The 15314-nt window shown below is 40.6% G+C and overlaps 1 protein-coding gene across 1 annotated transcript in view; it reads left to right on the plus strand.

Annotated features, from left to right (window-relative positions):
- LOC124013557 (synaptotagmin-1-like) overlaps positions 1–8184 on the plus strand; it is a 49434-nt gene extending 41250 nt beyond the window's left edge. The window contains exons 2-3 of the mRNA XM_046327882.1: positions 6–101; positions 4062–8184. Of these exons, the coding sequence (XP_046183838.1) occupies positions 6–101; positions 4062–4268 (303 nt within the window). The 3' untranslated portion in view covers positions 4269–8184. The remainder of the gene's footprint in view (positions 1–5; positions 102–4061) is intronic.
- The last annotated feature ends 7130 nt before the right edge of the window (positions 8185–15314 follow it).

Here is a 15314-nt window from a genome sequence, read left to right on the forward strand (position 1 = left end):
GGAAGAGGCTGAAGAAGAAGAAGACGACAATCAAGAAGAACACCCTCAACCCTTACTACAACGAGTCCTTCAGCTTTGAAGTGCCATTCGAGCAAATCCAGGTAATGGTGTTGTACATCCCCATGCACATCTTGGGAGTTCTCCATGTTGTTGAAGCATTAAGACTAGATCTAATTGAGCTCAGTCATAAACCACCAAGTCAAGTTTTTTTTAAAGAATACTTCAAATAAGACTTAGTGCCAACACCGAGACAAATGACAAGGAGATTGTGTTCAAAGCTTGTGGCTACTATGAGTGAATTGGTGGCTTAAAATTAGCATGTGAATGTGTGCTCTTTGGTCTGTACAGGATAATCAGTCTCAGGCTCTATTCATCATGGGCCCGATTCAGACTTAGTAAATGTACACCTTTCCTATGCACTTCTCAGTAGTTGGTATTCAGGCTTACCTAATGCAGGCGCGTAATGCATTAGTGTACTTCAAATTTTTATTTTGTCGACAGACTAAAATACATTGAAGGAACGGGTTCAGAATATAGAGATCAATGAAAGAAAGCCATCTACTGTATATATATGCATATTCAGCTCAGTTTCAGCACCAACTGGTAAATAAAAAAATACTCTGATCTTGTAGACTTTAAGCAAAATGTATGGTTAGGAGAGTATGTATGAGTCATATGTTACAGGTTTGGAGTGCGTCTACGCACAGAATTGATTGATGAAAGTTGAGATACTCAAGTTCATTCCATTAAATATTAGAAGGTGGAAGTAGATGTACTATAGGGGTTGAACAGTAGTCCTAGAAATCTACCCTGATCCTCATTAATCATGGAACTGTATGACAACGGTCCAGTCGTCGCGAACCATGCACCAGGCTTAAACTGCTACGTGTGGTCTGCGTTCCATATTGACTCAAGTAGGCTATGAGTAGGCTGTCCCAAATGATTTCACAATGTTCGCCTAATATAATCCACTAATGCTAGCGACCCTCAGGAACAACTACACAGACATGACAGAGGAAAGAAAAGTAAACGGAATGGAATGGAATCTTTCAAAATGTAGGCAACAAAATGTGGCTCCCGATAGTGGCTAATATTTAACAATACATATTGTGAAATAAAACTGCAAAACGTCTGGGTATATAATTAAAACATTCTAAAGCGCAATTTGGCAGATTCGGTCCGACAGAAGCCTGTAGCTTGGGTCTCCAAATTTCATCTATGCAAATGATGAGAGCATACAAATGAAATCAGATTAACGGCACAGCTATTTACAGCTTACTTCACTGTGGGAAAAGGGGACACAATGCATATCATGTGGATGGGATTTTTTAGTTTGCTTCCATATGATTGGTTGTCTCCATGGATCATAGGGAAAAATCATCTCAAATCAAATCAAATTGTATTTGTCACCTACACAGCAGATGTTAATGCAAGTGTAGCGAAATGCTTTGCGTTTCTAGTTCCTACCATGCAGTAATATCTAACAAGCAATCTAACCTAACAATTTCACAACAAGTAGATGGTATAGAGTACAGTATATACACACGAGATGAGTAATGTAGGGTATGCAGCAGCCACTCAATGTTAGTGATGGCTGTTTAACAGTCTGATGGCCTTGAGATAGAAGCTGTTTTTCAGTCTCTCGGACCCCGCTTTGCACCTGTACGGACCTCGCCTTCTGGATGATAGCGGGGTGAACAGGCAGTGGCTCGGGTGGTTGTTGTCCTTGATGATCTTTTTGGCCTTCCTGTGACATCAGGTGGTGTAGGTGTCCGGGAGGGCAGGTAGTTTGCCCCCGGTGATGCGTTGTGCAGACCGCACCACCCTCTGGAGAGCCTTACGGTTGTGGGGGCGGAGCAGTTGCCGTACCAGGCGGTGATACATCCCGACAGGATGCTCTCAAATGTGCATCTGTAAAAGTTTGAGTGTTTTTGGTGACAAGACTAATTTCTTCAGCCTCCTGAGGTTGAAGAGGTGCTGCTGTGCCTTCTTCACCACGCTGTCTGTGTGGGTGGACCATTTCAGTTTGTCCGTGATGTGTACGCCAAGGAACATAAACTTAACATAACATAAAATCCACCTTCTCCACTACTGTCCCATCGATGTGGATAGGGGGCTGCTCCCTCTGCTGTTTCCTGAAGATCACGATCATCTCTTTTGTTTCTGTTGACATTGAGTGCGAGGTTATTTTCCTGACACCACACTCCGAGGGCCCTCACCTCCTCCCTGTAGGCCGTCTTGTCGTTGTTGGTACTCAAGCCTACCACTGTAGTGTCGTCTGCAAACTTGATGATTGAGTTGGAGGCATGCATTGCCACGCAGTCATGGGTGAACAGCGAGTACAGGAGAGGGCTGAGAACTGAGAACGCACCATTGTGGGGCCCCAGTGTTGAGGATCAGCGGGGTGGAGATGTTGTTACCTACTCTCACCAACTCTAAAACAATTGCTATGTGTATTTACAATTCTCTTCTCCAAATGGTTTACTCTTTAACCTAGCTCTTATCAATAGCTCTTATCAATTTATAAATGACTGTGCATGGAGAATGCTGTTATTTCTATCAAAAAAAGAAAGTACATGCTTTTCCCACATGGAACCGGCAGGTTTGCTCGACCTTATTCATGGTTTCTTCCCACACGAAGGTGGTAGAATGATGAGGGAGTTAAGTCAAGTCCCCCACATTTGCATTCTCATTAAATGCCTTAATTTCACAAGTTTACAAGACAATTGCACAGGGGAGTGGTGAGAAGTAATGCCATTCTCAACACATCCCTGATTACAATCCTTTGGCACGTGATTACATTTGAACATTCAAATATCTCTTCTTCACGGTGCAATTCAGCACCTTTTTCATCCAGTGCGATGAAATGTATATAGAGTACGGTTTAGTATGGCACTCGCACTGTTTGAGGACAAATTACTTTATGAGAAAGCACTTTAAAGCTACTAGGCCCAGAGAATTAAAGAAGATAAAGTGCATGCAAATTGGGCCAAGGGGGAATTATCTGTGAGCGGGCGTCTAAACGCCAGGCATAAAAAAGTAATTGCCTATAATTGATTTAGCACTTCACAGCTCACAAACCACGAGTTTGGTTCCACGTGCCTCCGTTTCAATTCGCAGCCCAACCCCGCCTAGCCTGTGAGGATGCCAATCAGAACATCCCATACCCATTGGAGAGACAGAGGGGTGACAGTGGAGGAAGCCTATACTGCTCAGTACACTCCCGCCTCCACAGAGGATCGTTCTCTTTAAAGGGATAGAACAACCCAAATACAAGTGTCTCTGTCGTTGTTATACCTCAAAGTGATTTGAGGGGGTCGACTATCTCTTTCGAAGCCACTTGACTCCAACTGACAGGCTGAGGGACAGCGTTTCATTACATGCTTTGGGAGAACAGTGACTCGGCACCTACACAGGTAGAGCAGCTCCTCTCTCCTCTCTCATGTGGATCTTAGTGTGCCGATTCATATTCCCTTCCAGCAGATGACGCACGGATCACCGCTCATTGCTGAGACACTTTGAATAAACACATGCTGAGGCTGAAATGTTGACCTCTGAGTCAGCTTACAATCTGTTGTGCGTTTGGCTCTGGAAAGATTCAGACCCAGTCTTCAAATGGTGTATACTGCTAATAAGCACGTAGGACTGGCTCTTCGAGGGAGCATATCACTCTTCACTCAAATAGGCCACTCTGGTAGTCAGGAGCATTTGACAGAGTGGAGGTTACTCCCACTTGTCTTCTAATTGTACTGCTTTTGGTATTTGAGAAATTAGCCAAGGTCGTTCTGTAGGTCGTCGAGCAGAGCCTTCATCATTGTGCTCAATAGAGGAAGTAGGCTGTCTGGGGACTTGTGACAATATTATTATTCTCTGTTACGTTGGGTGAATACTGGGTGCTCAAGAAAACTTCTCAGCACTACACAAATCATAAAACGTCCATGACTGTAGTCTGTGAGCTTTAAATGTTACCAGTACATTACTTTAGTTACCTGTACAGTGTGTGTATCCCACAAACTCATAATTTATTCCAACGTCTTCCTCACCTACTTTTCCCCTTACAGAAAGTTCAAGTTGTTGTAACCGTTCTGGACTATGACAAGATCGGCAAGAACGATGCCATCGGCAAGGTCTTTGTGGGCCTCAACAGCTCGGGGACGGAGCTGCGCCACTGGTCGGATATGCTGGCCAACCCCAGGAGACCCATCGCCCAGTGGCACGTGCTGAAGGTGGAGGAGGAGGTGGACGCTCAGCTCTCCACAAAAAAATAGGCAGGGCCCTTAGAGCACCTTCCCCATAGTGCTCTTTAGCCAGTATGTGTAAATACCTCAGTGATATATGAGTCCATCCACCGTCAAACCAATCCAGCCAACACCCATCCTTCCCACCAACTCCATACTACTTGTCTTACCGCCTTCTTTTGTAATTGTCAATGGTTCTTTCAAACCCCTAGGCCCTGTCGTTCAGTTTTGTGTTTCTATTTGTCAGGTTGGGAGTCCCCGCCCCTGACTATGTTGTCCATCTCTGCACCCTGATTCCCCTTAACCAAATTCCCCCTTCTTTTAAGCAATATGATCTGTATAGATAGCGCATGACTGAAAGGCATTTATTGTACCACAGTTGTATATATCAGTCTGCAGGCAAAAATGATTTCTAGTTTATGTTGGTATGTTGTTACCCGTTTCCTAATCGATGTATATCTGGATGTTTTTAATAAGATGTTCTATTTTAAATGATGTAAATGCAGATATAGGAGAGACGATATTATATATTACAGGATAAAACATTTTGACCTTATTGCATTCCAGAGGAAGAAGAAAGCAATTCCACCCTGTAAGATGCTAATGGAAGTATAGTCACATTGTAAAAGACGGTGTCTGGCTTTATGTTTACTAATGAACCATTGCAGAAAAAAAGTTGAAATACACAGAAAACTAGGCCGTTAACTACTATGGTTTCATGGAAAAATATATGCTGCTGGATAGTATACAAGCACATGGTTTCTTATACACCTTTTTATACACATTTCTCCATCAGAGGACCTACTTGTTTTGCTTGAAACACAATGTTCTGGAGATCTCTCAAATCGATGCAAACCGGTTAGCCTTTTTCCTTTTCCTTAAGCAGGGCATCACCTTGTGACACAGTCAGTTACTTCGAAGTGAAATAGGTCCTCATTTGAAAGGCCATCTTTTCATTAAATGATTGACTTTTTACAGACCGGTCCTCTTAAACCCAAATGACTATTCCGCCAAACCCCCCTCGGAAACTGATCCCGTATGAAATAGAATCAAGCAGTAGCCATTGTGTCCTTAAGCTTGTTGAACAATATATACTTTCAATAGCCTTGTTGTTGGAAACGGATTATGTTCAGGACATTGGAGTCTCAAGGTCTCCATAGATGGAACAAAGAGTTTTGACTCTAAGCTTTTAGATTACTATTTTTTAGATAAATTCAGCTGATTTTTTTGTAAACTGCATGATTTTTGAAACAATATTTGCTAAAGGCTGGGATGGGGGGGGGGGGGATCTACCAACACCATGGGGCTGTCTCTTATGATAACATCCCTTGCCTTCAATCTATTTCATCCAGATTAAAGCTGAAGTGAGTGATTTGATGGGTCAGTATATGATTATTATATTGACTGGAAGTAAAGTGAGTTTCTAAACACTGCCATGTTCAGGGAGGTGGCACATGTAGAGTAACCTTCTCTCCATGCACACTCCCACTAGGTAGTGGTCGTAGCTTTGGTTTATCGGGAACAATGTATTTGGCTGCACAAGGTGCCCTAAATAGCAGCTTTGTGTTGCCTTCTCACAGTGGCAATAGAGCCATGTTATACTGCCAATCTTACTTTCTGTACGGCTACTGTTTTGCACTGTATGACTTTGAACCGGCAATGGCTTGTTGACTTCTTTACACTATGTTGACGGTCCTTATTTAAGGATGCTCAATGCGCAGGGGAGCTTCTGGTTCTTGGTATTTACTTAAAGGAACAGTACATGAAAGCAACAACCATATAACTGTATCTCTTCGTTGAGTAAACCGTAGTTGGCCAGTTTTCTATTGTTGGCTCTCAGTACAACACCAAGAGAACAATGGGATATAAACAATGACTCTAAAAGTTAATGGTCTGCATAGGGGATAATATTTGTTTATATGTCCTTTACTACGGGCCCAATAAGAGGAATAAGTAAGACGCTTGAATCCATGAAATCCGTGAAGTCTCTTATCTTGGAGGAACCTCCATGCATATACTGGATGCTAGCTTCAGGAGTCGTTTCTAAGTGTTTTCAATGTTATTGTGTAGTTGATAGCACTATTATGAAAAAGCTATTTGTCATTCCATGGGCGTCTCTGAGGACAGCTTTGTGTGTCACTGTGACTGCCGTGCGTGCTTAGAGGTGTAGACTTTATCAATAGCGACAAGTTTGTTCTGTAGTGACGTTGTACTGCCATTTCCCTTCCACATGCTGAGAGAGTGCATGGCATCGTCAGTGCTTATAACTGTGCAGCGGCTGGTTGGTTGATTGACAGGGCTACACACAGGAGTTCTAGAACGTTTTATGGGAGAGCGAGAGTGGTGGGATTCACACAGCATTTCGTTGAGCACTGTGCAATACTTGTATGTTCATCCCATAGTGTTGTGTGGGTTGTGTTTGCCCGAGAAAAAAAAATGAATATTTAAAGTTGAAAGACTCCTATCAAGTGAGACGTATTCCTCTCCAGTGAGATGGTTAGGACACAGCACATATAGCTTCGGTGGTGGTTGGAGCCTGACATCTAAAATCCTTCTGTTAAGGGTTCCCTCCTATCCAGTTCGTTTTTTCTCGCACACAGATTCGGCTTCAGAAGTTTCAGGACATAGTGGGATTGGGAAATACCTAAATGTGACGCACGCACACACACAGAAACATTTAAATGACCCCTCACCCTCTGAAAGTACATATGTACATATTTTCGTCATTTTCCAAAAAGTAATTTATTTAGCATATTGAAATGGTCATGATTATTACCGAAACGTATCACATCTTGTCATGACAACTTCATCCATCATTGTATCAACCTGATATACTATACTATATCTAATTATGATTCTTTTTTTATGAATAAGTTATGTTTACAACCCTGTTGAAAATACTTTTATATTTGAAATGAAAACTCTGAATGTGCAGTTTGTGTGTTTTTTGTGGTGATTAACTCTGAGATTAGTAGTTTTTGCAAAAAAATGTTGATTTGTGTGTGTTTTAATTTATGTATTTAAATACCCTTTTGGGTAGACCTTCCCCGGATAAACTATACATTCCAGAAACATTGAACATACATTTAATCACAGCAGAATGTGCCCTAATGAATTACATTCCCTCTTGAACTATATATTTTTTCATTTAACATATTTATTATGCATCCTTTAAATCATGAATTACAACAACAACAAAAAACACTTGTTTAAATCAAACAAGGATCCAACGTAGGCTCGGTATTTGAATGGAAGGAGCAGATCCACAAGGGTACGACTAAATCACTAAAGAAAGGCTGTAATCGGTATTTAAAGGGGAAGGAAATCAGAATGCTTCAACAAAGGAAAGGGAAAGCGTCGAATTCTTGAGGGGCGGGACACTACAGTAAGAGGCAGCATTACAGGATCAGATTGTGAGGTGTGTAACTTACTGTACTACAAGAAAAGCCACTAGCTGCAATGTAATGCTACTCTTACTGGTCCCCCCTACTAAATCATGGAAGCAAAACCCCTCACATCCTATTCAAGAAAAGCCCATACATCTCACTGTGTGACCAGAAACATATAAGATTCTCTAAAATGACGACAACAAAAAGCCACTCTAACCTTTCAAGACGAAGCTGTGTAGAGTATTAGAGTCTGATGCTGTAGAAAGATCCTAGTTGCCTTTGTGTATATCAACTGCCTGCTTGAGTATTTCTGTGTTGACATTTTCTCTGTAATCTTGTACAACTGTTTGGGCTGTTTTTCCTGCCATATCGCTCGCGGTGACAGCGAGCTGACAGTTACTGTATATTGCTGTGTATACCTTCATTTTTTATGAGGTGTTTTACAGTTTTGTTTCACTTTGTGTAGTGATTCACTCTGTGGAGTTTTTTTTGACTGTTGTTATATAACTTCATATACACAAATGATCAATAAAAATGTTTTATTTCCTGTTGATACAGAACCTTTTTCAAGTGCTTATTTTTTTCTGGATGCTGGTTTGGTTCACTTACCAACTTTTTGCGTGGATTTTGATGTGTGAGCAGATAATACTCACATTCACATGTTAGACAACATACCTTCATCAGCACAAGAATAAGAAGCATTGAGTGAATTTAATAATAAACATTGAGTGCATATGAAGCCTAGATTTATTTTCATTATGAGCCAGATCTAGGAATTGCTGTGATCTATTTAGTAAACACAAGAGACCAGAGAAATGTATAAAGAGTGTGGCGGTATAGCAGCAACAGTGGCATCTAGTGGTCAAAATGTGGTAAATTCACACTAAATAATCCAAGTGATTTAATATTACAAAAAATGTATGAGGGGGAAAAAACATCTCCAGATTCACAGGGAATACATTACATAGTATGGATAAGCAATACTACAAGCCACAGCTTCATACTAAGTGTCAAACATAGAGAACTGACACAGTATATTGGTTGTTGGGGTAGCAGGCGTGGGGTATGTGTGTGACTTTTCGTTTTGTAGAAATGATGTCAGCTACTATATTTAGTGAATATTATATGAACCCTATATATTTAAATGGTCAATTTGGATGCAATTAATTAGCGTAATTTCCCAGCGATCCAATTATATTTCAACAAAATAATGTTGCATGAATGCTAATCGTATCTGTTTCTAACCACATAAATTATTTCAGAACAATCTGAGATGGTGGGTGTCAAAATCCTTTATTTTCCATTTAGAGATGGAATGACCCTACAATCATTCAGACATTATCAAATGACTAATGAGTCTTCATTCATTATACTTAATACATTAGTAACATTTTTATTTATTTATTTTAATTTAATTTAACCTTTATTTAACCAGGCAGGCTAGTTGAGAACAAGTTCTCATTTGCAACTGAGACCTGGCCAGGATAGAGCAAAGCAGTTCGACACATACCACGACACAGAGTTACACATGGAGTAAACAAACATAAATCAATAATACAGTAGAAAAATCTATATACAGCATTTGCAAATGAGGTAGGATAAGAGAGGTAAGGCAATAAATAGGCTGTGGTGGTGAAGTAATTACAATATAGCAATTAAACACTGGAATGGTAGAAAGTGCAGAAGATGAATGTGCAAGTAGAAATACTGGGGTGCAAAGGAGCAAGATAAATAAATAAATACAGTATGGGGATGAGGTAGATTGGATGGGCTATTTACACTATGTACAGGTGCAGAGATCTGTGAGCTGCTCTGACAGCTGGTGCTTAAAGCTAGTGAAGGAGGTAAGAGTCTCCCGCTTTAGTGATTTTTGCAGTTTGTTCCAGTCATTGGCAGCAGAGAACTGGAAGGAGAGGCGGCCAAAGGAAGAATTGTCTTTGTGGGTGACCAGTGAGATATACCTGCTGGAGCGTGTGCTACGGGTGGGTGCTGCTATGGTGACCAGTGAGCTGAGATAAGGTGGGGCTTTACCTAGCAGAGACTTATAGATGACCTGGAGCCAGTGGGTTTGGCGACGAGTATGAAGCTAGGGCCAGCCAACGAGAGAGTACAGAATGCAGTAGTGGGTAGTATATGGGGCTTTGGTGACAAAATGAATGGCACTGTGACAGACTGCATCCAATTTGTTGAGTAGACTGTTGGAGGCTATTTTGTACATGACATCACCGAAGTCGCAGATCGGTAGGGTGGTCAGTTTGACGAGGGTATGTTTGGCAGCATGAGTGAAGGATGCTTTGTTGCAAAATAGGAAGCCAATTCTAGATTTAATTTTGGATTGGAGATGTTTAATGTGAGTCTGGAAGGAGAGTTTACAGTCTAACCAGACACCTAGGTATTTGTAGTTGTCCACATAATCTAAGTCAGATACGTCCAGAGTAGTGACACTGGACGGCGGGGCAGGTGCGGGCAGCGATCGGTTGAAGAGCAGTTGGAGGCCACTGAAGGAGAGTTGTATGGCATTGAAGCTCACCTGGAGGTTAGTTAACACAGTTTTCAAAGAAGGGCCAGAGTTATACAGAATGGTGTCGTCTGAGTAGAGGCAGATCAAAGAATCACCAGCAGCAAGAGCGACATCATTGATGTATACAGAGAAGAGAGTCGGCACGAGAATTTAACCCTGTGGCACCCACATAGACACTGCCCAGACAACAGGCCCTCCGATTTGACATCCTGAACTCCATCAGAGAAGTAGTTGGTGAACCAGGCGAGGCGATCATTTGAGAAACCAAGGCTGTTGAGTCTGCCAATAATAATAATAATAATAATATATGCCATTTAGCAGACGCTTTTATCCAAAGCGACTTACAGTCATGTGTGCATACATTCTATGTATGGGTGGTCCCGGGGATCAAACCCACTACCCTGGCATTACAAGCGCCATGCTCTACCAACTGAGCTATGTTGTGATTGACAGAGTCGAAAGCCTTAGCCAGGTCAATGAATACGGCTGCACAGTAATGTCTCTTATCTATGGCGGTTATGATAGAGGACCTTGAGCGTGGCTGAGGTGCACCCATGAACAGCTCTGAAACCAGATTGCATAGCGGAGAAGGTATAGTGCGAATCGAAATGGTCGGTAATCTGTTTGTTAACTTGGCTTTTGAAGAGCTTGGAAAGGCCGGGTAGAATAGATATAGGTCTGTAGAGCAGTTTGGGTCTAGAGTGTCTCCCCCTTTGAAGAGATTCCAATCTATGGGAATCTCAGATGATACGGAAGAGAGGTTAAACAGGCTAGTAATAGAGGTTGCAACAATTTCGGCAGATTATTTTAGAAATTGAGGGTCCAGATTGTCGAGCCCGGCTGATTTGTAGGGGGTTCCAGATTTTGCAGATCTTTCCGAACATCATCTATCTGGATTTGGGTGAAGGAGAAGTGGGGGAGGTTAGGGCTAGTTGCTGTGGGAGCGCAGGGCTGTTGACCTGGGTAGGGGTAGCCAGGTGGAATGCATGGCCAGCCGTAGAGAAATGCTTATTGAAATTCTCAATTATAGTGGATTTATCGGTGATAACAGTGTTTCCTAGCCTCAGTGCAGTGGGCAGCTGGGAAGAGGTGATCTTATTCTCCATGGACTTTACAGTGTTCCAGAACATTTTTGAGTTTGTGCTTGAAAAAGCTTTTTGGACATGCTTATTTAAGATGGTGAGGAAGGCACTTTTAAAGAAAAAAACAATATCCAGGATACCCGGGCCAGGTCGATTAGAAAGGCCTGCTCGCTGAAGTGTTTTAGGGAATATTTGACAGTGATGAGGGTGGTCGTTTGACCGCAGACCCATTACAGATGCAGGCAATGAGGCAGTGATCGCTAAGATCATGGTTGAAAACAGCTAGCAAGCCGCGGCTAGCGGATGGGCATTCGGGGGTGGTCGCGATGTAGAGGCCAGTTGAGTACCCCCTCGAGCAGAATTACGTCGTAGTCCAGTCATGAAGGATCGGCAGGGTTCCGGGCCCCGTACAGACAGTAGAAGGGGTCCAGGTATTGTAGCCCAGGAGTGGCTGATGGGCATCTTTAGCTAACCGGGAGAAAGGGCCTAGCATGGGCTAACTCCAGGAAAATTGGTGCTTACTCATGCTAGGCCCTCCCGGTTACCGACGTTAGCCAGTACTCGGATAGCAGCTAGCTAGCTGCGAAGATCCAGGTGAAAATGTCCAGAGCTTGCGGTAGGAATCCGGGGATATGGAGAGAAAATAGGTCCGGTATGCTCTGGTTTGAGTCGCGTTGTACAAACTAGCGAGAGTTTCCAGGCTAAAGGTTAGCTGATGACCACTAGCAGTGGTTTGCTGACTACTAGCTAGTAGCTAGTGAGCTGACTAGCTTCTGTTGGGGGGATTCCGGGTTCGAGGTGAATAATACTTTAGAAAAAATCAGATCCGCACCACATTGGGTGAGGCGGGTTGGAGGAGAATGTTTTGAAGTTGATTTTTAGAAGGAAAAAAAAGGTATAAGAAGAAAAATATATATACACGGGACACGACGGGACAAAAGACATCTGACTGCTACGCCATCTTGGATTTTAACATTAGTAGCAGTTCATATGTTTATTGCCGGGACAATGGAGATCGAACCCATAATTACTGATATATATATCATTCTGTTGGAGGCAAGAATTGTAAAAAATAATTTTAATTGAAAAACTCAGTGTTGACTCAAGTGTTGTTTTTTGTTCCAGTTCATGTGCCATGGAATCAGTACATCAAAAATATATTCCCATTTATTTTTCAGCCTGTATGGCGCAGCTGTCAAAATGTTTGTCCTCAAATTAAACTGATATATTTGTCTATTTATGACAATTCCTTTCAGCCAATTTGTATCTTTAATATTTGGCAGGCAAATAAGTTCTCTACCTTCTCCCTTTTCCACTTGCCTCTTCCAATTTTGTGGTAATGCTGCAATCAGTTGGTTGTAAGTTTTGATTGAGCAGACATTCCCATATATTTTTGATAGCTGCATATGTCACATAACCCCTCCATTTCTATTAAAAATATCATTAATAAACATAATTTAAAAAATGTAAAAATGTTCTTTAATGTTTTTTAAATTAATCAGTATATTTGAGTTTAACTATAACATTTGTTGTAATATATGTTCTACTTTTTCTAGAGGATAAAACTGAAATTGTAACCAGCTTTGTATGGCTTGTTTAAGAAAGGGTGATTCTTTAAAATACATTTAATTTTCAATTAGTCGGAAATAAGAAGTTGTAATATGTATAAAGGGGAGGCAGATAGCCTCGTGGTTAGAGCGTTGGGCCAGTAACCGAAAGGTTGCTGGACTGAAATCCCTGGTAGGCCGTCATTGTAAATAAGAATTTGTTCTTAACTGACTTGCCTAGTTAAATAAAGGTTACATTTAAAATAAATAATCATTTTAACAAAGGATGAGCCTTTCTTAATAATCTACTGGAGAACCATTTTGGGTTTAAATATATTTTATGTATGAGTGAAGCTTTTAGTGAGAGGTTTAAAGCTTTAATATTTCATAATTTTAGCCTCCCAAACTCATATTCATTATATAAATAGGCACGTTTAATTTTGTCTGGCTTAGAATTCCAAATAAAAATACATATTTTGATTATGATTTAAAAAACTATTCATCTGAAGTAAGCAGTGCCATTAGTAAGTAAGTAAGTAAACTGTGGTAGGACCAAATAGTTCATCAATATGATTTTTCCATAATTAGACAAGTATTTACCTCTCCATGGTTAAAGAATCTTATCTATTTTTTCAAACTTTCGATTGAAATTGATTGTGGTAAGTTCATTTATATTTTTTGAGATGTGAATACCAAGTATGTCTACTTCACCATCCGTCCATTTTATTATAAACTAATATAATAATAATAATAATATATGCCATTTAGCAGACGCTTTTATCCAAAGCGACTTACAGTCATGTGTGCATACATTCTACATATGGGTGGTCCCAGGGATCGAACCCACTACCCTGGCGTTACAAGCGCCATGCTCTACCAACTGAGCTACACAGGACCACAATGTCTTTGGTAACATCTCCACATATTAGGGGGGCTGTCAAACCGTCACCCACAGTCCCAGACATGCAGTCAAAATGTCTGATTGCTTTCCCCAGCCGTGGTGTGTTTCTGAGCCTGTGTGTGTGTGTTTGTTTCCTTCACAGGGTAGTGTAAACACTGTGTCTTTTAATGATCCAATACGTAATGTGGTACACTTGTCATAATTAGGTTTTAGTCCAAAGTGGCTAGAAAAGTGATCAAGATCTTCAATAAGATGGTGCAGGGATCCAGATTGTGGACTTGAGTCATGGACATACATTGGCACATTTTTTTTTATCCCCGGGATTTCTAACCCTGTGATGTTCTTGTTGGATCTAATTTTAATAGCTAGCATTTCAATGGCCATAATAAATAGATATGGAGACAACGGGCAGCCTTGTTTTACTCCTCTTAACCATTATTTACTATTTTACATCTGGGGTTGCTGTAGATAACTTTACCCGATTGTATAATAGATTCACCTAAATTAAAGTAATCCAGGCATTTATATATAAATTCTAGTCATACTTTATCAAATGCCTTTTCAAAACTGCTATGAAGACCAGGACTGATATTTTGATGTTCATAATGTTCAATTGTTTCAAGTAATTGTCGTCTATTATCTCCAAGATATTGTCCATGTAAAACACCTGTCTGATCAGGATGAACAACATCTGGTAAAACCTTTTTTATTCTATGTGCTATGCATTTCGCCAGGGGTTTTGCAGCATCACAACATTGAAGTGTAAGAGGCCTCCAGTTTTTTAAATGGACTGGATCTTTATACTTACTACCTGGGTCTTGTTTTCATAATAAGGAAATCAGACTTTCTTGTTGATTACCTGAAAGTCTACCATTTGTATAGGAGTAATGAAAACATGCTAATAATGGATCTTTGAGTACATCAAAAAAGGTATTATATACCTCTATTGGTATACCATCAAGCCCTGGTGTTTTTCCAGAATGAAAAGATTTAAATTGTAATTATTTGCCTACCTCCTCATGCCTTTTGCACACAATGTATATAGACTCTTTTTTTTATTTTTGTTCTACTGTGTTATTGACTTGTTTATTGTTTACTCCATTGTGTAACTCTGTGTTGTTGTCTGTTCATACTGCTATGCTTTATATAGGCCAGGGCGCAGTTGTAAATTAGAACTTGTTCTCAACTAGCCTACCTGGTTAAATAAAGGTGAAATAAATAAAATAAAATAAAACATTTTTAACTGCCTCAAAAAGTTCATCTTCTGTAAGTTGGCCTTCACACTGGTCTTTCTGTAAATGTGTTAATTTCACATGATTATTATTGTTATTAGGAAAGAAATGCTTATAGTTAGCATCATTCAGTGGAAATGGAGGAGACTGAAAATAAAACATATGCTTAAAATATTTTGCTTCCTCTTTAAAAATATAATTTGGTGAATCCTTGTTGACTCCATCATTTATAACGAGTAAAAAAAAAATTGGTAGCATTTCTATGTTGAAGGTTCAAGAACAATTCTTAACAACCATTGCCATTCTAGCGAAGGCTCATATCATAGAGCCTAGTTCAGAGCGTGCGCAGACCACTGGCTCTAGTGTTTATGGACATGTTCATACTCTCCCTATCCCAGTCTGTC

Source organism: Oncorhynchus gorbuscha, linkage group LG25 (genome assembly GCF_021184085.1).
Source record: "Oncorhynchus gorbuscha isolate QuinsamMale2020 ecotype Even-year linkage group LG25, OgorEven_v1.0, whole genome shotgun sequence".
In the NCBI taxonomy this organism is placed as follows: domain Eukaryota; kingdom Metazoa; phylum Chordata; class Actinopteri; order Salmoniformes; family Salmonidae; genus Oncorhynchus; species Oncorhynchus gorbuscha.